General features: G+C 43.6%; 2 protein-coding genes across 2 annotated transcripts in view; both read left to right on the top strand.

Moving 5' to 3' along the window:
• GPATCH1 (G-patch domain containing 1) overlaps positions 1 to 20,082 on the top strand; it is a 43,618-nt gene extending 23,536 nt beyond the window's left edge. The window contains exons 14-21 of the mRNA XM_065899091.1: positions 977 to 1,113; positions 1,449 to 1,615; positions 5,711 to 5,713; positions 8,577 to 8,790; positions 12,611 to 12,718; positions 14,692 to 14,789; positions 16,228 to 16,376; positions 20,052 to 20,082. Of these exons, the coding sequence (XP_065755163.1) occupies positions 977 to 1,113; positions 1,449 to 1,615; positions 5,711 to 5,713; positions 8,577 to 8,790; positions 12,611 to 12,718; positions 14,692 to 14,789; positions 16,228 to 16,376; positions 20,052 to 20,082 (907 nt within the window). The remainder of the gene's footprint in view (positions 1 to 976; positions 1,114 to 1,448; positions 1,616 to 5,710; positions 5,714 to 8,576; positions 8,791 to 12,610; positions 12,719 to 14,691; positions 14,790 to 16,227; positions 16,377 to 20,051) is intronic.
• Positions 20,083 to 21,685: 1,603 nt separating this feature from the next.
• WDR88 (WD repeat domain 88) overlaps positions 21,686 to 24,629 on the top strand; it is a 38,773-nt gene continuing 35,829 nt past the window's right edge. The window contains exon 1 of the mRNA XM_065898355.1: positions 21,686 to 22,000. Within this exon, the coding sequence (XP_065754427.1) occupies positions 21,686 to 22,000 (315 nt within the window). The remainder of the gene's footprint in view (positions 22,001 to 24,629) is intronic.

Genomic DNA, 24,629 nt, shown 5'->3' with positions numbered 1-24,629 from the left:
AAAGCTAACTCTCCACCTACATATTCATTTAAATTTCCTTTTTCTAGATGAACTTACTTGTAAATGCTTGGAGCTGCAGACTTTGCAGATTTAACTTCTATTAATTTGTTACTAAAAAAAAAAAAAAGCAGACATCCAGGTAGCAAAGGTAGGAAACTCAGATACGCCAAGTTACAGAAACAATGTCTGTCTAATTTGCCACCTTTTTAATCACACACAGAGAGTTTACATTTGAAATGAAACTTATGTTTTCTGATTCTCTATACAAGTTCAGTACCTTCTTATTTGATTATAAACACCATAAGAAAGAATATACAGTTGAATCACAGACTTTGTGAGAAAATTGAGGTATATTTTTAGCAGTGGAACTTTTCCTTCATGGAAATCCATTGTCAAAGTTAAATTCTAGGGATTCCCTGATGGCACAGTGGTTAAGAATATGCCTGCCAAAAAAAAAAAAAAAAAAGAATATGCCTGCCAATGCAGGGGACATGGGTTCAAGCCCTGGCCTGGGAAGATCCCACATACCACAGAGCAACTAAGCCTGTGCGCCACAACTCCTGAGCCCGTGAGACACAACTACGGAAGCCCATGCGGCTAGAGCCTGTGCTCCACAACAAGAGAAGCCACGACAATGAGAAGCCCGCACACCACAACGAAGAGTAGCCCCCACTCGCCACAACTAGAGAAAGCCCGCGTGCAGCAACAAAGACTCAATGTAGCCAAAAATAAATAAAAAAAAAAAAAGTTAAATTCTAGCTCTTACTATAATAATAAAAAACTCATGGCTCCTAAAGTCAGACATTCCAAATTCTAAAATTGCTTTGAGAAGCAAAAACATCTTAAGGGACCTTTTCAACCAAGTAGAAGAGCTACTGGTGAAAAACATGAGATGGACAGCCTTGTAGGAATTGGATTTTATCCTCACAGTTGTTATTAAGATTATTTATATATATGTTTCCTTTTCAACCCCCAGTTCAACTTTAGTTGGCTTACCAAGAGTGAAACGTGACAAATACTCAGTCTTCAACTTTCTGACAGTCCCAGAGACAGCTTCCTCACCTGCAACTCAAGCATCAAGTGAGAAAGTTCCACAGCACCGAGGTCCCGACAGTGAGTAGGGCTTCCCCAGGTCCATGGTCTCCACCCCTAGTCGGGAAGACAGAAGTAAAGGATCATCTTGTCATAGGGGTACACGTAGTATGAACTCTCCTTCCATTAAAAGAATCGTTCATATGAATACGTTAGCTCGTGCTAAAGTGGTCCAGATATACACTGTTTGGGGTTGGAGCTCTGCTTCAGCATCTGCCACATTCCCAGCACCTTGCACAGTGCCTGGACCATACATAGTAGGCTCGCTGATGTTCTTGAATGAATTAAAGAACCATAATGCAGAGCTTGCCTTTTGCTTGCTAATTCTAATGTTAGGTCTATGTCCTACCTTTCAGAATCAAGAAAACCATCCAGATGGGATACATCTAAACAAGAAAAGAAAGAAGATTCCATTAGTGAATTTTTAAGTTTGGCTAGATCAAAAGTTGGTCCACCTAAACAAGAGTCCAGTCCATTAGTAAACAAAGAGGAAGAGCATACAATGGAATCAGTCTCAAATAAGGTATTTGGGGCTCTCAGGTTCTCTTTGCCAGGCTGACTGTGGCCTTTGCCTTTCTCTGTGGTGATGCTTTTTGTCATTCGATAGCAGTGGTCAGCAGACTTTTGCTGTGAAAGGCCAGATATTAAATATTTTAGGCTTTGTGTGCCATACGGTATCACAACTATTCATCTTTGCTGTTGAGTGTGAAAGAAACCACAGGCAATATGAAAAAAATTGAGTACATCTGTGTTCCAGTACAACTTTATTTACAAAAACAGGCGGTGGGTTGGATTTGGCCCATGGGCAGTAGTTTGCCCACATCTGCTGTACAATTCACCAATTTCGGTCATAGCCTTAATCATTTGAGGAGAGGTTATAAACTTCTCTGCCTAGAATGGCTTTCACTTAGCATCAACCACTGAAACAAAAGTCAGTGTATTGTATAGAAAATATGATTTTCCAAGTAACAAGTAATCCCTTTTGTGGAGAGTATAGAGAAATTATCCGTTGGATTCTTTTAAAAAATTACTGCCTAGGGCTTCCCTGGTGGCGCAGTGGTTGAGAGTCTGCCTGCTGATGCAGGGGATGCGGGTTCGTGCCCCGGTCCGGGAGGATCCCACATGGCGCGGAGCGGCTGGGCCCGTGAGCCATGGCCACTGAGCCTGCGCGTCCTGAGCCTGTGCTCCGCAATGGGAGAGGCCACAACGGTGAGAGGCCGGTGTACCGCAAAAAAAAAAAAAAAGAAAAAAAAGAAAAAAAAATTACTGCCTAAATAGTTGAGTTGAACTTAATAAAAAGTTGGTTTTATTTCTAATAGCCTCATTAAAATTATTTTTTAAATTAACATACATTAAACTTGACTTAAAAAAAAAACTGCAGTACAGTGAGTTGTTATACATATGTAGATTCATGGAACCACTACCACAATCAGCAGGCAAAATGATACCATCACCCCAAAAACCTCCCTCATGCTGTCCCTTCATAGTCATACCCTCCCCTCACCCCAAGCCCTGGTCAACCATTGATCTCTCCTCTGTCTCAATAGTTTTGCTCCTTCCAGAACGTTATATAAATGAAATCAGATGATATACATATGTAGCCTTTTGAAACTGGCTTCTTTCACTCAGTGTCATACGTTTGAGATTCATCAGTACTGTGTGTGTATCAGTAGTTCCTTCCTTTTTATTGTTTAATGATATTTCACCGTATGGGTACACCACAGCTTGGTCCATTCACTCTTTGAGGACATATGGTTGTTTCCAGTTTTTGGCTATCATAAATAAAGCTGCTATGAATATTCATGTGGAAATTTGTATATGAACATAAGTTTACACTTCCCTAGGGTAAATACCTAACAGTGGGATTACTGGGTAAGAGCTAAATATAGATGTAACTTTGTAAGAAACTATCAAACTTTATTCCCAAGTGCTTGCTTCATGTATTTTGAAACTCTCTTGTTAGGTGCATACACATTTAGGATAGTTATATTTTTTTTGATGAATTGACCCATTCATCATTATGTAATAGTACTCTTTATCCCTGATTATTTGCATAGTATGTATTTCTCCATCTTTTCACTTTTAATCTATATGATTATATTTAAAGTGGGTTTTTAATAAGCAACATGTCATTGTCATTAGGTGCTTTATTTTTAAATACATTTTGATAATCTGTATGTTTTAATTTTTGTATGTTTTGACCGTTTGTATTTAATGTAACTTGTTGATGTAATTTGGATTTTGGTCTGCAGTTTTGTTTGTTTTCTGTTCCCACTCTTTCTTGTTTCTGTCTTTCTCCTTTCCTACCTTCTTTTGTATCACTTCAGTAATTTCTAGTTTTCCATTTGAATTTATCTATTATATATTTTTTTACTCTATTTTTGCAGTGATTGCTCTAGGGATTACAATATACATACTTAACCTTTTCATCATGTATTTAGGATTGATATTTTACCACTTCAAGTGGAATAGACAATCCTTACCATCCCTTTACTCTCCCTGCTTTACGTTGTGGTCTTATACGTTACAGTATATATATAATGAAAACCTCATCAGACAATATTTAAATTTTTGCTTTCAGTTGTTATACACATTTTAGAGAACTGCTGAGGAGATAATGGTCTATTTGATTTACTTGGATATTTATCATTTCTGTTCCTGAAGTTCCAGGTTTCCCTCTTTTAAAAAAATTTTTCTTTAATTCTTTGATTTTTTTGGTTGTGCTGCACAGCATGTGGGATCTTAGTTCCCCGATCAGGGATTGAACCCATGCCTCCTGCGGTGCAAGTGTAGAGTCGTAACCACTGGACCACCAGGGAAATCGCAGGTTTCCTTCTCTCATCATTTCCTTCTGTCTAAGGAACTTCCTGTAGCATTTCTTTTACAGCAGTTCCAACAACTAATTCTCTTACATTTCTTTCATCTGAGAATATCCTGTATTCCATCTTCACTCCTAAAGGATGTTTTTGCTGGATGTAGAATGCTGGGTCCACAGGTCTTTTCTTTTAGCTCTTTAAAAATGTTGTGCCACTTCCTTCTGGCCTTGTAGTTCCTGATGAGAAACCTACAGTCGTTCACATTGTTGTTCCTGTCCTTGTAGTGATGTGACTTTTCCTCTGGCTCCTTTCAAGATTTTCACTTTGTCTTTGGTTTTTAGCTGTTTGGTAGTGATATATCTGGATGTGCATTCCTTTGAGATTATTTTGTTTGGGGTTTTATGAATTTCTTGAATCTTTAAGTTTGTCTTTGACCAAATTTGGGGCATTTTCAGCCATTATTTTATTCAAATATATTTTCTGCAGCACACTCTCGTGCCTCTCCTGAGACTCTGATGACATAAATGTAATACTTTTTGAATTCGTCCTGTAGGTCGTTGAGCCTCTGTTCTGTTTTTCACTCTCTTTTTTTCCTTTCTGTTGTTTAAATCAGGTAAATTCAGTTGATCTGTCTTCAAGTTCACTGAGTCTTTCCTCTGTCATCTCCATTCTGCTATTGAGCCCTGAATTTTTTATTTGGGTTATTGTATTTATATCTTTTATTTCTTTGCTGAGACCTTTTTTTTAATCTTTTCTTCATTTGTCTTTATTCTTGGAGCAGGGTCATAATAGCTGCTTTAAAGTCTGTCTCGTAATTCCAACATTTTTGTCGTTTTGGTTTTTGTCATTTGGGGTTGGTGTTTGCTGATTATCTTCTGCAAGTTGAGATTTCCCTGGTTGTTTGTATACCAAGTAAATTTGCCTTGTACTCTGGATACTTTGAATATTATGTAATGAGACCCTGGGTCTTGTTTAAATTCTAAGGAGAATGTTGCCTTTTTGTTTTGTTCTTTTATTTTGCTTTAGCAGACAATCGACCTAATTAGGTTCAGGCTACAAGTTCCAACCCATCTGGGTTGAAATGTCCTTCGGTTTTCAAAGCCTTTATAGTACTCTTCAGATCTTTCCTGTATGTGCTCTTCCTGGTGGTTGGTCTGGGACCTGGCTGGTAGTTAATCCCATAGTTCTGTTATCAGAGGCTTTGATTTGCTCATGGAATCAGATCCATGAGCTCAGAGGTGAGCGAGAAGCTCATAAACCACTATATAGGATCACCCTCTTGAGCTCCTCCTCTTCGTGATCTTCCTGACATTTTCTTCTTCTTTTTTTTTATAAATTTATTTTATTTATTTATTTTTGGCTGCGTTGGGTCTTCGTTGCTGTGTGCGGGCTTTCTCTAGTTGTGGCGAGCAGGGGCCACTCTTCTTGCGGTGTGTGGGCTTCTTGTTGCGGAGCATGGGCTCCAGGCGCGCGGGCTTCAGTAGTTGTGGCTTGTGGGCTCTAGAGCGCAGGCTCAGTAGTTGTGGTACGCGGGCCCAGTTGCTCCACGGCATGTAGGATCTTCCCGGACCAGGGATTGAACCTGAGTCTCCTGCATTGGCAGGCGGATTCTTAACCACTGCGCCACCAGGGAAGACCCATTCCTTACATTTTCTGACTCTGGGCTCCCCCTTCAAGTCCTCCAGTCAGAAAGCTGGGACTTTAGTTTGCCTGCTCTGCCTTGCACTTCCTGTGACTGTTTCTGCCTGGAGTCAAGTGGCAAGAGGGCAGGAAGGGGAAAACAGCAATAGGATTCACTCCAGACCGTTTGGACCACAGCTCCTGTGGTCAGAGGAAAGGGTTCCCCTCCTTCAGAGCCTGGCAGCTGCAGCCACTACCCATGCCACCACGGATTTGGAACCACTCCATTTGGGTTTTAATGGCATAAAACCCTACCCAGGGATTCTGGCTGTGTGATATGGTCATTGGATTAGAAAGCCTTCTAGATTTTCTCAAATCATGTTGAGATAGTATTTAGATAATTTTGGCTGGAATGTCTTGGTTCTTGCTTTTTCACTTTTTAGCTTGTGACCTTAGGAGGGTCTCTTTCCCTTTCTGGGTTATTTAATTTCTTTCCCTGAAAGCTTTCTGAGACAGCACAAATGGGAATGTGCACACTTCTGGTGGAAGGTGGGGGGTGGTGAGGGAGCTTTGCAGATACAGTCTTGTGTGTTTGGTGTGCGTTGTTATTTAATTTCAGTACAGCTCCTATTATATTCCAAAAAAAATAAAAACAAAAAAGATCAGCTTCTGTAGTTATCTGAGAGTTGAATATCTCATGTACTCATGTACATTAATAATGTAGACATTATTAAAGGCCAAGACTGTCTGCAAACACTGTCATTCAGTTATGGTCCATGCATGTGACATTGGTATCTGTGGTTTGCCATAAAGGTATATGATCCATGACTTTTCTAGGGAATTGTGGCCATGATTTCCTGTGTTTTACTGTCAGCCTCTCTCTCCTGACATTTTCTATAATTTTTAAAATTTTGAAACAATCTTAAAAGTTTAAATACAGTACAGATAATTTTGTTTCCTGAACCACTTGGGTATAAGTTGCCAACCAGATGCCCTGTCACACCTGTGTTTCCTTTAAAGAAGGGCATTCTCTTATATAAGCACAGTACATCTATCGAAATCAGGAAGTTAACACTGATACATTACTACTGTCCAATCCTCAGACCCATTCAAGTTCCACTAGTTGTCCTAATCATGTCCTTTATAGCAAAAGAATTTAACTGAGCATCACTTGTTGCATTTAGCTGTCATGTCTCTTTAGTCTTCTTCAGTGTGGAACAGTTCCTCAGTATTCCCTTGACTTTCATGATCTTGATACTTTTCTTTTAAATTTATTTTTAAAATTTATTTTAAAAGTGAAATTTAATTTTTTAAATTTAATTTTTTTTTTTTTGGCCAAGCTGTGCGGCATGTGGGATCTTAGTTCCCTGACCAGGGATCGAAACTGTGCCCCCGGCATTGGGAGCGCGGAATTGTGATCTTGTTACTTTTGAAGATTACAGGCCAATATTTTGTAGAATACCCCTCAATTTGGGCTTATCAGGCATTTCCTCAGGATTAGATTCTGGTTCTGCATTTTTGGCAGGAACACCTCAGAAGGGATGCTGCTGTGTTTTCGCTGTGTCCTGCCAAGTAGAACACGATGATGATTTTTCCCGTTACTGATGTTCACTTTGATTATTCGAGTAAGGTGGTGTCTGCCAGACTTCTCCACTGTGAAGTCAGTCTTTTCCCCTTTGTAGTTAAGTACTTTTATTTATTCATTTCTTATTAGTTTTTACTTTAATACACATTTAAGAGCTTTGAAATATATAAATACCCTGTCCTTCATCAAACTATTTATGTCACTGTGGACCCACAGTTTCCTATTTTATCGAGAGGGATAATTCAGTACTATCATTATTTATTTTAATGCTCTAATTGTGCTAGTTTGGTTAGTTGAAGCCCCTTCAAGTTGGCTTCTGTGTCCTGTTGAAGTGTCCCTTTTACCCTCTGAGCATGTCCTCACTTTCTGGGCACAGTAAGATGTTCTGGCCTCATCTTTTTATTTCTCAGCCCCAGCTCTAGAATCAGTCCTTACTCCAAGGTGTCCTGGTTATTTTTAGTGGGCAGTGGTATGCTTTTCTTCCTTAATTTTTTTCTGTGAAAAGGGTTTACTTTAAAATCATAAATTCCGCTATCTTGTGTCGGTTTTCCTCACGTGCATATTTGTAACTCTGCTTCAGAAATTGGAGGTGGTGTGGGACTGGGGAGGGACCCCAGGCCGAGAGCAAGGAGAGCTGGTGGTGGAGTCCAGACCCACCCTGGGCACGTAGCATGCGTGTATCGTTGACAGAGCCTCTTGTCGCCCCTGACGCACGTTCTTCAGTGGTAAAATGGAAGGACTGAAGTGGGTTCTGATCTAGGCCAGTCCTAGGCTCTCTCATCACTGCTGTTCACACTTAGCACGTTAGATCACCCCATGTCTGTCTGGTGATTAGCTGTTAGGACGTGGGAGCCATGTCTTCTTCATACCTTTGCTCCTTGTTTATAGAATGGAGTGTATACCAAGTCACTGCCTCTTTATTGGCTCACCTGACTCTCCATACCTGGGTTGCTTTTAGGAAGGGTGACGTGTAATTGCAGAGGGGCGCTCCAGGACCATTTTGTTGGCTTGTTCTCGGTGCCCTCCCCGTTGTGTGGAGGCCCCCAGTTTTCTCTTCAGCACTTTTATACGAGTACACTGTCTTCACTACCTTTCATGTGGGACCTCTGAAGGCTCAGACAGACGACCTTTGAAAACAGGACAGAGGCACTGTGCTAGTCCCTACTGCCTTTTTCTGGGTCCTTTGCAATTCTGATAAATGACCTGTTTCCACGTATAGCTTCAGCTGCTTCTACCAGTCAGCACAATCTACAGGTGTTGAATCAGATGCCATGTGAGTGATCATTCTTTAGTTAGGCAGTGCGTGGGTGTGGAGACCCATGTAAATGAGCACAAACACAAGTATGTGTGCATATGTATGCATGCGTGCCTGTGTGTGTGTGCACGGGTGCCATGTTCTTGAACACGTGTCTCCTTTCACCCTTGCTTCTTCATTTCTGACTGTTATTTCACTGTTAATACAGGTAAACAAAGGTGTGGATTCACAGACTGAAGGAGAGGGTAGCCGCCCATCCATGGACTTATTCAAAGCCATCTTTGCCAGCTCCTCAGATGAAAAGTCTTCATCCTCTGAGGATGAGCAGGGTGACAGTGAGGATGATCAGGAGGGTACCAGGGAAGCCGACTTCAGAGGTTCCCAAGAGGCTGATGTGGTGGAAACGTCATCTGTGGCACAAGGTGTGTCAAATGTTTTAGACTCTGGGATCTAAAAAAGAAAGCAATGATGTTTCTAGAGAAGCTGCTTTCTTCATTTAGTGTGTAATTTGGAACCAGGATAATTAGCAATTGATGATTTTTTGATGATGTTTTAATCTTTCGTATTTTTTAAGTTAAAAAAAATTGTATTTAATTATAGTTAATTTACAATATTATATTAGTTTCAGGTGTACAACATACTGATTCAAAATTTTTGTAGATTTTACTCCATTTAAAGTTGTTATAAAATATTGGCTATATTCCCTGTGCTGTATGATATATCTTTGTATCTTATATATTTTGTACATAATAGTTTGTATCACTTAATCCCCTACCCCTCGTTTACCCCTCCCGCCTTCCCTCTCCCCACTGGTAACCACGAGTATGTTTTCTATGTCTGTGAGTCTGTTTCTGTTTAGTTATATTCATTCAGTTGTTTTATTTTTTAGATTCCACATGTAAGTGGTAACATATGGTATTTGTCTTTCTTTGAGTTACTTCACTTAGCATAATACCCTCCCAGGTCCATCCATTTTGTTGCAAATGGCAAAATTTCATTCTTTCTTATGGCTGAGTAGGATTCCATTGTGTATATACACCATATCTTCTTCATCCATTTGTCTGTTGATGGACACTTAGGGAGCTTCCATATCTTGGCTATTATAAATAATGCTGCTGTGAACATTAGGGTGCATGTATCTTTTCGACTTTTTTCATTTTTTTTCTGGAAATATACCCAGGAATGGAATTGCTGGATCACATGATAGTTCTATTTTTAGTCTTTTGAGGAACCTCTGTACTATTTTCCACAGTGGCTGCACCAATTTACATTCCCACCAACAATGTACAAGGGTTCTCTTTTCTCTACATCCTCACCAACATTTGTTATTTGTGGTCTGTTTGATGGTAGCCATTCTGACAAGTGTGAGGTGATACCAAAACCAGGATGATGGAAAAAAAAACCCCACAAGATTTATACCAGCAGTTGTCTTTCCATTATGTTGATGGTTTCCTTTGCTGTGCAAAAGCTTTTTAGTTTAATTAGGTCTTATTTGTTTTTTGGTTTTTTTAAAATATTTATTTAGTTATATATTTATTTGGTTGCACCGGCTCTTAGTTGCGGCAGGCAGCCTCCTTAGTTGCGGCTCCCTGGCTCCGTAGTTGCAGCATGTGGGCTCCTTAGTTGTGGCATGTGAACTTTTAGTTGCAACATGCATGTGGGATCTAGTTCCCCAACCAGATATCAAACCCGGACCCCTGCATTGGGAGTGCAGAGTCTTACCCACTGGACCTCCAGGAAGGTCCCTTATTTATTTATTTTTGCTTTTGTTTCCTTGCCTTAGTAGACAGATCCAAAAAAATATTTCTATGATTTATAATCTTTTGTATCTTTAAATGGGGTGGAGCAGAGTTCTTTTTTTTCCCTTTTTTCTCTCTATCTGGTATAAATCTCTGGTATATTTTTAGGATGTAAAGATGTGTTTGAGGAGCTTCCCTGGTGGCACAGTGGTTGAGAGTCTGCCTGCCGATGCAGGGGGCGCGGGTTCGTGCCCTGGTCCGGGAGGATCCCGCGTGCCACGGAGTGGCTGGGCCTGTGAGCCATGGCCGCTGGGCCTGCGTGTCCGGAGCCTGTGCTCCGCAGCGGGAGGGGCCACGGCAGTGAGAGGACCGCATACTGCAAAAAAAAATTTTTTTTAAATAAATAAAGATGTGTTTGATAATATTGATTTTCCTACTTATCCTAGTTGAGGAGAATTAAAAAATAGTAAAATTTTCATTTAAAAAATAGCTTTTTTTTTTTTAACCTGGTTGCTGATTAGGTGCGAGGATTAGTGGAAAACATTTGGTGATGACATATACAGGGTTTCTTCCTGCTTTCCTCTCTGTAGGGCAGATTGTATGCTCTGGAACAGCCATCAGATGGGCATTGCCTGGCACATAAGTAGCACTTGGTAGATGGTGTCTGTTCTTGTTACTGTGAGTCTAACACCTGGTTAGTAGCCTGTCTACTTGTTCTCTTTACCCCAGCCAGGAGTTTGGGCATAAGAAAGGAGACTGTCTGGTGCTTGCAAGGGTGGGAGACTTTTCAGATGTTTGGGTGGGTGGACAGAATTTCCCATCTCAGTTTTAGATTGTTCTGCCTGCCCCTTTCAGTCTGTGGTGGACTTGGGTTTAATTTTTGAGGGCCTTTAACCAAAAAGTTACATAGAGATATAAAATATTGTTTGTTCTTAGGTGATTGCAAATGTCAGCCTATTTTTTTCTTTGTGAGAAAAAAACAACTTATTTTTTTATTACAGAGTCATATATTACTTGAAAAGTTTAAAAATATAGAAATATAGGGACTTCCCTGATGGTCCAGTGGTTAAGAATCTGCCTTCTAATGTAGGGGATGCAGGTTCGATCCCTGGTTGGGGAACTAAGATCCCACGTGCCACGCGGCAACTAAGCCTGTATGCTTCAACTACTGCGCCTGCACGTCACAACTAGAGATCCCAAGTGGTGCAACTACTGAGCCTGTGTGCTCTGGAGCCTGTGCCACAACTAGAGAGAGGCCCGCACGCCAAAACAGAAGATCCCACACGCCACAACTTAGACCTGACGCAGCCAAAAAAAAAGAAAAGAAAAGAAATGTAAAAAGCTTAAGTCTCTGGGAATTCCCCCTTCCCAGAGATAACCACCATTAATGCTTTGATGCATATTTTTCCGGACTTTCCCCATCTTTCTCTCTTCTCTCTGAAAACCTAATCATCTCTTTTTAAAAAACGAGATTATTAATGTGAACACGATAATTTGTTTATATTCAGTTTTTCTCCTCTGACGATTTATTTTGAGTGAAATGAAGCCTTCTGAGCTGGGACATAGTCTTACATCCTGTTTTTTAATTAATTAATTTTTGGCTGCCTTGGGTCTTCGTTGCTGTGCGCAGGCTTTCTCTAGTTGCAGCGAGCGGGGGCTACTATTGGTTGTGGTGTGTGGGCTTCTCACTGCGGTGGCTTCTCTTGTTGCTGAGCACGGGTTCTAGGCTCACGGGCTTCACTAGTTGTGGTGCGTGGGCTCAGTAGTTGTGGCTTGCAGGCTCTAGAGCGCAGGCTCAGTAGTTGTGACGCACAGGCTTAGTTGCTCCGCGGCATGCGGGATCTTCCCAGACCAGGGCTTGAACCTGTGTCCCCTGCATTGGCAAGCGGATTCTTAACCACTGCACCACCAGCGAAGCCGTACATCCTGTTTATTTGTACGTCTTTATTCTCCTGAGATGGCCCTTCCTTGAGGTTGTGTTTCTACCTTTTATTTTTATTTATTTATTTCAGTTTTTGCGATATTGTATTTAGTCCTCTTGGCTAGCTTAATCACATTGTTGTTTTTGTTTTTATTTTTTGGCCATGCCACATGGCATGTGGGATCTTAGTTCCCCGACCAGGGATGGAACCCATGCCCCCTGCACTGGAAGTGCAGGGTCATAACCACTGGACTGCCAGGGAAGTCCTGATGGTGTTTCAACCTTTTAGGTCTCAGGTGATGTGGAGCGTGTGCCACAAGTACCCTCGCCACCCCTGTGGTACAGCCCCTGGGGCACCTGCTTGCAGGTGCCCTTGTGTGACCGACATCCCAACTCAAATGTCCAGGAGGTCAGAGGTTGGGCCTGTGTGTTCACTGCTGTGTCCTCAGCACCTGATGTGAGCTAGTTACGCGGGGTGCTGACGAAAAGCACATGCTATCTGGTAAAAACAGACATTAATTGAAGACTCAAGCACATTAATATTTGGCATGTATCTAAAATTAATATCCTGGTGTTTTTCAGCTAGTGAGCCAGCACCCCAGGAGCCCGCACCTTTCTTCCCGATTCGGAAGATACAGATAGATGAAAGAGAAGAGTTTGGCCCGCAGCTGCCTCCCGTCTTCTGCCCCAGTGAGTCAAGAGCTCCTTATGTCATCTGTTTGCCTTGGGGCCAGAGTCTCCCCCAAGATAGGACAACTCTAACCACATTGTTCTGTCTGCCAACGTAATCCAGCATGAGGCTGACCAAATATATATGTTTGTTTCTAGTTTATCCGTTCTCAGCCCTGTTTGGAAAATCAGTGCTTCCACCTTGTGCGTAAATGATAGGTGTTGCTTTTCAGCCTTAGAGTCCTTTAATTTTTTTTTTTTTAACTTTTTAACAGATAGGGCCCTAAGTATCTCAAATTTTATCACGTATAGAGATAAAAAAGTAGAAATCTAGGGCACAAAATGGGATAGGAATTGTAGGGAGAAGGATATTCTGAGACTTCTTTATACTTTGGCTAATGCAGCAAATAAAATAAAACTAATCCTTTCAGAAGTAAATACAGCTCATCCTCCTCCCCCAATATCTGTTAACAACTTCTGTTCAGTGCCAGCTTAAACTGACATCTCATGTTAAAATGTTTAGACTGGTTGGCATCTCTTTGAAAGCTGAGTTAACAAACATCTGATAATAGGGCCCAGATATAGAAATGACATAAAATTCTATTATGTACTTTATAGTTTCCTGTAGTGCCCACATATGCATAGTGGCTTGGTTAATTAACCCAGCCTTCAAAGAGATGAAAGCAGAGAGGAGTCAAATGTGTGAAGTTTTGAAAAATTGTGGTGAATATATTTCTCATTTGTGTAATTGTTCAGATCTTTAGTTTAAAATAAGTGTCGGCACTTGAAAGCTAAGTTAGTTATGCCCATTTCCCAGATGGTTCTTGATAACCTTGTAATAGTTGATAACTTAATTTGGTCTATGGGCTATTTTCCAAAAACTAGCATCAAAAAAAAAAAGTTTGGGGAGGTCAACCTGGGAAACATTTGACCAAACTGTAGGACTAGAAAATTGCAGGCATTGGTTAACTGGGTTTGAGAAATAAACCATACTCCTGAAATACCTCGGAATTTTTCTTTAGGTAGAAAAAAGTTGATTTAATGACTTACACTGTTTCTGCTATAGATAATTTTCTGCTGGTTTGATGACCTGGAAGTTAATGACCTATGAAAACGTTTTGGTCAGAATTTGGAGGTGGAGAAGTGGAGTGCATGCAACTTGTTTAGTCTTTTTTTTTTTTTTAATTTAATTTTATTTATTTTTTTTATACAGCAGGTTCATATTAGTTATCCATTTAATGCATATTAGTGTATACATGTCAGTCCCAATCTCCCAATTCAACCTACCACCACCACCACCACCCCTGCCACTTTCCCCCTTGGTGTCCATATGTTTGTTCTCTACATCTATGTCTCTGTTTCTGCCATGTTTACTCATTTTTAATGATCAAGTACATTATTTTGTTTTGGTGCTAATTTTTTAGTGTTTCTGCTTATAAGACAAACTCATATGAAATGTGCTTTTGTAAAGGGTGGACGGTGTCACAGGGGCGGACAATTATGTGCCAGATTCTGGGCTATGGGATTCATGCGCACGGTCCCATCTAATCCCCTCTGTGTCCCCAAAAGGATAGGGATTCTTATTTTCCCCATTTTTCAGACAGGAAAACAGACTTGGAGAGGTTTAGCGACATGCCAAAGACCACAGACCTGCTGACAGAGCCAGATTCAGACTCTGGTCTATCTCTGAGTTTACCTGAGGATGTTAAATGACAGAAGGCTGGTAGGCATTCTGGTCTGACTTTATCTTCATCTGGCAGATAAGACTGTGGCCAGACACCATTGGATCACTCTGGTCTTAGGTTGAGGTTTCTGGCAGTTTCTAAATATAGATCTGCAACGTGATATGCTAATCTGCTTGTTTATCAGTGAGGCAGGGCAGGAGTTCTGCCTTAATGGTAAACATCTGTCTACGTCAGACTCCTAACTCAGTCACTTAGCCTTCTCTTCCCCTATAGTCTCTAAGTAATGTCTTTATTACATTCGTGTTTCAGATGCTCGTCAGAAACTTGAGGCACCTCTCAAAGAGAAACATAAAAAGAACAAAGAAAAACACAAGACCAAGAAAGAGCACAGACGGAAGAAAGAGAAGGTAACTTCTGGGTGTAGCAGGATCAGTGTGTGGGGTCAGACGCCCCTGCTTCTGTCGTCTAGACCAGCCTCCAGGGGTGACCCATGAAGCCAGTCAAATGGAGGCCACAGGTCTCTCTACGCCTTGACAGAAATGTTGATAGTCAGTGGAAACCCTCGATTTTCAGAAAAACTTTGTTTTTTTTCTTTTGCTTTGACCACATCGCACGTCATGCGGGATCTTCCCTGACCAGAGATTGAACCCGTGCCCCCTGCCATGAAGCGCAGAGGAGTCTAACCACTGGACCGCCAGGGAAGTCCTGTTTTTCTTTTAGACAGAATATCTTATTCAGTTCTACTTAAAAGTTTTTTTTTATTCATGAACATTAAAAAGTAGGAAAAAAGGACATTTAAATATCTTAGAGTTGAGAATTCCCTGGCGGTCCAGTGGTTAGGACTCGGGGCTTTCACTGTGGGGGCCAGGTTCAATCCCTGGTCGGGGAACTAAGATCCTGCAAGTTGCTCGGCCAAAGAAATATATTAAATATCTTAGAGTAATGGTTGAGTATTAAATAACAGAATAGTTAATTATTGTGTTTAATAAGACAATTGTTTTTAATAAAATATTTAGATAATGAATAAAAACATTTGATATTGATTATCATTCAGTATTAAAGGAAGGTATTAGTTTGAACATTTCTCAACTACTTTGTCATCATTACAAATAGAGATTTGGGTCTGTAGCTTGCCATTTGAAGTGATGGACACTTAAAGAACACTGTTGACACTGCTGTCTCAACATCCGTGTCTTCTTTTGAGTTATGGCACAGGCTTTTAATTCAGTTAATGTTAGTTAGTGCTGGGTACCCACAGTGATCTGGGTAGTAGTAGAATTGATTAGAAACAGTTCCTCTTTTGGCTATCTGAAAAAGGGATTCTTGGGCATGGAAGGTAAGAGAAGTTCTCCTGGAGTGAAAGGAAAGAAACTGGTGCCGACAGATTTGAAAACCAAACTAACGTGTTTCTCACCGGCTTATGTGCTGTTCTCTGACCTTCTACCAGTTTCTTCTTTGTGCTTTTCCAGGGAGCTTGTCATCCTGATATGTGGTTTGTCACATATGGCTAAAGAAATGGAGCAGGCAGGTTCACGGGCGGGGCGGTGGGGGGATGGGGTCACCTTGGATGAGATGGGGGCTGAGTGTCATGATGGGGTCCTGCCTGTGCCTGCTTGGTCCTGCTGTGTCTGTCGCCAGAAGATCAATTCTGTGAGCATATGCGCGGTGGAGGGTGTGCCCAGTTGTGTGTCCTGGTCTGTCCCACACCAGGCTAAAGCTCCCCCAAGTGAAGTTTTTTGTTTTTGAATATGACTCCAGCAACCAAATGCCTCATTAGCCTGCCAGTGCGTGGGATTAGGAAGGAAAACACCCATTTATTCTCCTTGATTTATTTATTTATTTCAGAAAAAGAAACACCGGAAGCACAAACACAAAGGCAAGCAAAAGAATAAAAAGTCAGAGAAAAGTAGTAGTTCCGAGAGTACGAACAGCAGTGACAGCCAGAGCGATGAAGAAGGGGCCGCAGACCTGTCACCCCAGGAGCTGCTGAGACGGTAGGTGACAGGAGACAGTAGGCTTTCAGAAACCCTCAGAGGCTCGTTGAAACCTCGCTGTGTTTGCATAGAGGGAAATGTCAGAAATGATAAATTTGTGCTTTAACTCGTTTTTAAAAAGTTAACTTTTAATTGCATAAGTAATACGTAAATACATTATCATTGTGAAAATTCAGATCTTACAGATAAGGCTTGAAGTGGCCCGTGACCGACTCCCCAAATCTCTCTTCTCTCCACAGTAACCTCTGTCATCTGTTGCTTTGTAACTCTGAAGACTTTTTTGCGCAGACACACACACACACACACACACACACACACACACACACACACACACAGAGGTACATGTGCATTTTGTTGCACGTTTTTAATATAAATAATATAACTTTATGTAGCATAAATCTAGAGGGAATGAACATTTAGAAGGAATAAATATCACTAAATTGTTTCCACAAGTGGCTCTATCCATTTAAATTATGAAAGCACCTTGTTATTACATCAGTTACAAACAGCACAGAGATGTTTGCCAGCCTGATGGGTGAAGAATGGCATGTCATCTTCACTGCATTTCCTGAATCAGTAATGAGGCTGAGCAGCCTTTCCTGTGTGTCTCAGCCTTTGCCATGGGCTCTTTTGTGAATAATGTGCTGCTGTCCTTTGCACAGTATTCTGTTTTCTGTTAGATTTTTATACTGGTTTTCAGGTACTGTTTTTACTGACTTTTAGGAATTTAAAAATAATTCTGGATATTAATCCTTGGTGTTTTAGAGTGTTACCTGTTATATGACTTTTAACAATCTGTGTTGAACAGAAGCTTTAGTTTTGGGAACACTCAGTTTTACGAATTTTTGTGTTGTTGTTGGTATGTTTTACATTTTGTCTTTTTAAGGCCTTCCCAAATATAAGGTTTTGTATATATATATATATATATATAGACTATTCTCATGCTTTTGTAGTTTTGTTTTGGTTTAACCTATTTGAATTGTTTTATTTTCCTTTTTGTGTGTGTGAACAGAGTAGGGTAGGCATCCAACTTACCTTTCTCCAGATAGATGGCCGGTTGTAGTAGTGAGAGTGAGTAGGTGAGCTGCGGTGAAAAGACACCCTTTCAACCCACTGGCACAGCACGGTGGAACATAAGTTAAATTGAGAAAGTTACTCAGGATCCCAGTTTGTTCCGCTCTAGAATGTGGCCCTCAGAGGAGCCGAGGGCAACGGGTTGGAGGATGGTCTTGGAGGTTGTTATGGTCCTGCCTGGAAGTCGCCGTCTTCCCTTCCCCTCCAGCCCCCGGGCCGGAGCAGCTGGGTGGCCCTGCCCGGCCAGCACGGGACCAGGTAGGGCAAGTCCAGTTGTGGGCCCAGGGTGACGGGGGACACGGCAGGTGCGAGCCCTGGCCACTCGGCCCCACCGGTGCTCTGGGCTGGTAAGGGAGGTGTAGCTTGATCAGATTCTAAATGCCTGTGCCCATGTGGATTGGTTCCTGGATTCTCTGTTCTGGTTTCTTAGCCATTTTTTTTTTTTTTGCGGTACGCAGGCCTCTCACTGTTGTGGCCTCTCCCGTTGTGGAGCACAGGCTCCGGACGCGCAGGCCCAGCAGCCATGGCTCACGGGCCCAGCCACTCCGCGGCATGTGGGATCTTCCCGGACCAGGGCACAAATCCGTGTCCCCTGCATCGGCAGGCGGACTCTCAACCACTGCGCCACCAGGGAAGCCCCCAGTTTTCTGTTATTTCATCCGCCCTCTTTTAATTACTCTGGCCTTACAGTATATTTTGCCATCTGGAAAGACAAGTGCCGCTGCCTTGTTCTTTTTCATTTATTTCTTTAGAATGGACAGGACCTTCTCATGGTTCAGAAACAATACGGATATGAGCATTTCAGTTTAATCCAGAGCCCCCTGAAGCGGCTGTGTTGATTCATGTTTCCCTTTCCTCAGGGCGCGTGCCATTGGTGATAGGGACGGGCCAGGCACAGTGAGGCACACCATGGGTGTGGGCTCGTTTAATCCTCACATAAGGCTATGACTTGTGTCCCCTCCTCTCACAGGCGGGGAAAGCAAGGCCCAGGGAGGCCCACTGACCCTCACCAACACCTGATATTTTCACCCTTGACCATTTGGGGCCATGTGATGAGTCATTCCTGCGGGGAGGCATTTGCGCTTGCACACGTGGAAGCCCCTCAGTGCCCATCCGGAGGGTGTGGTGGGGTGGGCTAAGCACAGCAGTCAGAAAATGTGGGCAGGTAGCTGTGTGCTGACTTGCGTCTAAAACTTAACCATTTAGAGACCAGAAGCTGCAGAACAGCGTATATGCCTGGTACTGTTGTCAACGGGCCTTTGGATTTCCCCGCATGCACATGTATGTACATCCTTGCATAGAAAAGGGCTGGAGGGGTTCTTACACCCCTGAGAGCACTTGTCTCTGAGGCGGGGGACTGGGATAGAGGGAATGCAGCGTCTGAGGTGTGAAATGTATTTAAATATTACTCTTGTGGTTGCTAAAGGTATAGTTTCCATAGCCCCTCACCCCTAAGCCTCCTGGGTTCTCCCCAGGGAGCCTGGAGGGGGCCCCCTCCATCTTTTGTGCCTCACTCCACTCTGTGTATTACCTGTCTGCATCTGTCTCCTGCAAGGGGCATTTTGAGGGTCACGACCACATGGGTCTTACTTGCATCCCCAGCGCCTGGCTGAGGTCTCACTCTTGTCAAGGGCCCCTGCTGCTTTCCTTCAGTGATGGCACAGCCTAGTTCCGGATGGACTTGCAGTCTGCCCCCTCCATCCCCTCCCCAGGAGACACTGATCTTCCTGCTGTCCCTGTAAGTTAGCTTTGCCCATTCTAGAATTTCACAGACGTGGAAACGTACAGTTAAGTGCACTCTTTAGTGCATTCACACTGTAAGTTCCCAGCTCCCTGCATGTTCACTCCCTGAACATACCTAGAGCAAGGAATAAACCAGCGCTCCAGAAGCCCCTCCCGCTTAGCATCCCCACCCCCGCCCCCCAAAGGTAACCACTCTGGCTTCTGTCACCGCTGATTACTCTCTCCTGTGTTTCAGATTTATTTAAGGGACCCATGTACTATGAACTCTTGCATCTGGCTTGTGAGATTCCTCTGTATTGTAGCAGCAGCTGGTTCGTTCTCATTGCCATAGAGTATTCCTTTATGGGATACACCACAGAGTATTCATCTGTTCCGTTGTTGGGGGCATTTGGTTTTCCACTTTGGGGCTGTAGAGCACGAATCTGGAGTCATTGTGACCCAGCTCTTCTTGATGAGTAGAGCCGCCATGAACATTCTTGTGTGCACAAAGCTGAGATTTAAGACTAACGGCTCAGGAGCTTTTGGCCCTGGAGCAAACATCGTTTTGTTTTTCGTTTTTTTAGTTCCTTCCAAAGGTCATACAGGAGATAGGTGTGTGCAACCAGGATTGGAACTTGCTTTTATAAATGGGTCTTAATATGAGATGTGGAGGAGTGAGTCTCTCTGTGTGTCTTGGGGGGAACAGAATCTTAAGAGTGCGGATTAAACGGTACTTTCTTTCATGGTGTGGGTCATCCTCTGTATTTTGTGCCACTTTGGCTCAGGGAGAGGCCTGGCATTCTTCTCCCCTGCTGAACTGTCTGGTTTTTCTGTTTGTATCTAACTTTCCTCCTCTCTCTCTTTTATTTCCTTTTCTAGGCTGAAGCGTCTTCCACTAAGAAGGCAGTAATTGAATTCTGCCCTGGCCTGTCCCAGAACCAGATCTCCTCCAGAATGGAAGTTCATTGGCCACTCAGTTAATAGATTGTACAGATTGTATTTATATGTAAATTTTTGCTGTAAAATAATTTTTCTTTTAAACCTTGACATTTCAAAGCTTGCCTTGGAAGGTTGCTGAAATTTCTATTTTTAACTTCTTTTAGTGTCAGAGGAAAAAACTCAGACTGTACAGTTTAATTAAAATGGCATTTTTCTATTTTTTTCTTGATTTTTCATTTCCTGAAACTTTAAAAAAGAAATGAAAAGCAAAGGCTTTTCTCTGGTTTTGTTGTGAAGAAAGCCAGGTTCAGATAAGGACAGTCCGACTTAAGGACCCGTGTGGGAGGGAGGTGGTCGCTTTCCCATGTTTTCCTGGGGAGTGTGGTTCCTCCCTCATGTGGTTGGTGCTGGTGGCCAGGAGCCAAGTGGGCAGCACAGTACCAGGATCCTGGCAGGTGGCCTCAGCCTCTCGGGGTAGATGCCACCAAAGTGTCTGAGAAAAGCACTGGGACCAAGAGTGGAAGAGTGCGCCCACACCCTGGGTCACACAAGCTCCAGGTCTCTGCACTGCAGCCCTGGGTCCCTGCTCTGAGGCTGCCTCATCTGCCCAGATGAGACCTTTAGAAAAAGTAGAGTGCAGAGGTTTTTTTCTATTATCAAAGTAACATCGTAGAAAAATCAGAACAATTGTAAAAGGAGAAAGAAGGAAGAAAATCATTTCTACTTCTACCTGCTAGGGTTGACAACCCTTGCTCTTTTGTTATAATTCCATGCAGTCATTTTCTAGCATTGAGTCTGCCCCTGGACAAGAAGTGACTTTTTTTTTTAAGTGTTTTTTTAAAAAAATTAATTAATCTATTTTGGGCTGTGTTGGGTCTTCGTTGCTGCGCGCGGGCTTTCTCTAGTTGCGGTGAGTGGGGGCTACTCTTCGTTGCCGTTCGCGGGCTTCTCATTGCGGTGGCATCTCTTGTTGTGGAGCACGGGCTCTAGGTGCACGGGCTTCAGTAGTTGTGGCTCGTCAGGCTCTAGAGCTCAGGCTCAGTCGTTGTGGCGCACTGGCTTAATTGCTCCGTGGCATGTGGGATCTTCCGGGACCAGGGATCGAACCTGTGTCCCCGCTTTGGCAGGCGGATTCTAAACCACTGCACCACCAGGGGAGTCCCAAGAGGTGACATTTTGTTCTTTGGTATTTCATTGGCATTATGACAGGTGTTTCCCTCACGTGCTTCTATATTTTGTGTACCTACCCCTAACAGCTGCATCTTAATTAATCCTGGGCACATTCTATAATTTATGGACCGTTTCTCTGTTGTTGACGGTGAAGTGGGTTGGCCAGGAGGCCCCTACAAAGGCAGAAGACACAGATCATTCCGGGAGGCGGAGCCAGGAAGACCCTAAGCGAGGCCGCGAGGATGGGGCCGCCGGTTTCACACGCTTGGCCATTTTTCTGTGGCTAACCGTATTGGGCGTTGAGCGGAAGCAGCGAGATCTCCGGGCTCAGGAAGGGCGCGTGGGTCCCAAGGTGGGGGCGCGGGCGCGTGGCGCCACCGTTCGTGGCCAGGCCGGGCTCCGAGATGGCCTCCCAGCCCCCGGGCGCCCCCAGCTCCGCAAAAGCCCTGGACCAGGACGGGAAGACAGCGCTCCGGAGAAGTAACGTGCAGCTGTCCTCGCTCCACGTCCGCGACGGTGCACATCGGCCCCGCAAGCTGCCCTGGGTAGCCCTGGTCAGGGCCTGCGGCCGCTTCAAGCTCTTGCTCTTGGAGGCGCGGCGGGGCCGGCTGCTGTCCTCGCTTAACCCCCTGGCCGTGGGCAATGACTTGCCACCGCCGAAGAAGCACTGGATGCCTGAGAAGGCAGCGTTCTGGGGCGACCAGGAACCCCTCTCCAAGGTCAGAACCGCCCCCAAGGGGAGGGGGTGTGGCTTGTTCCCAACAGGTGCGGAGAGCTCAAGAGCCGGCAAGGGGGCCTGGGAGGGAGCCACCTGGCTTGCTAGGCCTGGGCCCAGCCCCCTGCCCCAGGCACACCTAGTGGGCAGAGTGGCTGCCGGGGGCGGGGGCAGCTGGAGGAGAGGCTGGGTGGCCCAGGGAAACCATCCTGGGGGAGGGGAACGCTACCCAACCCAGACCCCGTGGGCTCCGGCTGAGCTTTCCAAATGTCCCCATGGTGACACTCCCAAGTGCATGCCCCGGGGTCAATGAGGGAGCCCTGTCACCCATGAAACAGCACTAGAAGCAACAGAAAACTTAGAAGAAGAAGAATACAGAAATAAACCCCCAAAACACTACTTAGTGTTCTAAATGATATTTGAGAGACAACGCATCGATGAAAAGAAGGCCGGTAGCTGGGAAGAAGAAATAATCTGTGAACAGAGAGAAGTCTTGGGGATGAAAAAGAGGATTTCCAAACGAAGATCCTCCATGGAGGCTTTCAAATCAGAGAAGAGAACTGGAACAGAAAATTAGAAAACAAGCTCATGGGATTCTCTGAGAACTCAGAGAAAAAATATAAAGGAACAATAATTATGAGAGAAAAGAGAAGAGGAAGGCAGGGGAGATGCAGAAGAGCCAGTAAATGTATGAGGTATTGGGGTGGGGGGAGGGGGCAGGAGGAGGAAAGAAATGCAGAAGGGAACAGTGAAACGTCCCTGGGCCGAAGAAAGACTGGAGCGCTCATGTGGAAAGACATAGTCAAGGCTTCCCTGGTGGCGCAGTGGTTGAGAGTCTGCCTGCCGATGCAGGGGACGCGGGTTCGTGCCCCGGTCCGGGAAGATCCCACATGCCGCGGAACGGCTGGGCGCGTGAGCCATGGCCGCTGAGCCTGCGCGTCTGGAGCCTGTGCTCCGCAACGGGAGAGGTCACAGCAGTGAGAGGCCCGCGTACCGCAAAAAAAAAAAAAAAAAAAAAAAAAGACAAGACATAGTCAAGTTCACTGCAAGATTGGAGGGAAATAAAACCTACAAGTGGTGAATGCCTGCACTGCAAGGATAGGAGCAAGGCTGTCCCTTTTCCAATGCAGATGGAAAAGCCTGCGATCAGACTGAGATGGAGGCTTCTCCAGCTGTCAGAGGACCTCAGAGCTGAGTCCACAACTGGGCCTGTCGAATGGCTGACTGTCTCGGCCAGGCCACCACAGGGGTGCATTGGGGTCTCCATGCGGAAGGCTGTTTAAAGAGAAAGCAGTGTGTGCCAGTGCTTTCCTTGCTTTTATTTGTGACAGTTATTCTGATTTTTAAGTAAAATTAGAGGAGAGCATAGGAGTTGTATTTTAGTTCTGTTCTCCATAGAATACCCCCAAGATCCAAATTCAATAGATAAAAAAGGTTTGTGGGCGTTTTTTGTTTTTGTGTTTTACAATGAAGTGTCTCCCCACGGACATAGTGTGTTCTCTATGTGGTTGCCAAGGGGGAGGGAGGGTGGGGGAGGGATGGATTTGGGATTATATATAGAAATGAATCACTTTGCTGTACACCAGAAACTAACACTGTAAATCAACTATACTTCAATAAAATAAATTTTTAAAAAGAGTCTCCCTAGCACCCCCCCCCACCCAACTACGCTCTTTCCCTCTATGGAGGCAACAAATGTGTCTAGTTTCCTCTGCATCCTTACAGAGATTTTATGCACATACCAGCACATACATGTATATTCTGACCCCTCCGTTTTTTTTACATAAATGGAAGCATACCTTAGACCTCTTCTGCACCTAGTTTTTAAACTTTTTAAAAATTTATTTTAGAGATCTTTCCATATTTAAAAAATATATATATTTATTTTGGCTGCACGGGGTTTTAGTTGCGGCATGCAGGATCTTAGTTGTGGTAGGCATGCGGCATCTAGTTCCCCTGACCAGGGATTGGACTTGAACCCAGGCCCCCTACGTTGGGAGCGCGGAGTCTTACCCACTGGACCAGCAGGGAAGTCTCGAGGTCTCTCCATATTAGTAAGGAAACAGCTTCCTTGTTCTTTTTTTGTGGCGAGTATTCCATTGGCTGGCTGCCCCCTGATGGATTTAACCAGTCTTGGGTGCCTGCACATTCAGGTGGCTTAAGATTTTTTTTGGCCTGGGGTTTTTATGATCCATTAGGTTAACAGAAGTTGAGAAGTTATATAAAGCTCTGGGATAAAAGTATTCTTTTCTGTGGTGGACTGGCCGAGACAGCCATTCGACAGGCCCAGTATATAGAGAAAAGTATACCTAAAGTATTCTCTGCCTGGCCAAACTGTTGGTCCCTGACAAAGCCAACAAAAGGACATTTTCTTCAGAGCTGCAGAAACTCAGAAAGGATGCCTCTCTTTGAGGAAAAAGTTACTCAAGGGAATACTGTGGCAAACAACAAAAAAGTCAGAATTAAGAACTGGAGTAAGAAAAAGCAGTTTAGAATAAACAGAGGGGAGCAGTGACTGAAAACAGTACACCTTGGAAGTGTTTATACAGCAAGGTTAATGCAGTTGTTTAGCTCAGTGAAAATGTTAACAAATTATCTTTTGAAGTGAAGGTGCACAATGCAAGAATAATAAT

The sequence above is a fragment of the Phocoena phocoena genome, chromosome 20, assembly GCF_963924675.1.
Source record: "Phocoena phocoena chromosome 20, mPhoPho1.1, whole genome shotgun sequence".
Classification (NCBI taxonomy): domain Eukaryota; kingdom Metazoa; phylum Chordata; class Mammalia; order Artiodactyla; family Phocoenidae; genus Phocoena; species Phocoena phocoena.
This window is presented reverse-complemented; position numbering and strand designations above follow the sequence as displayed.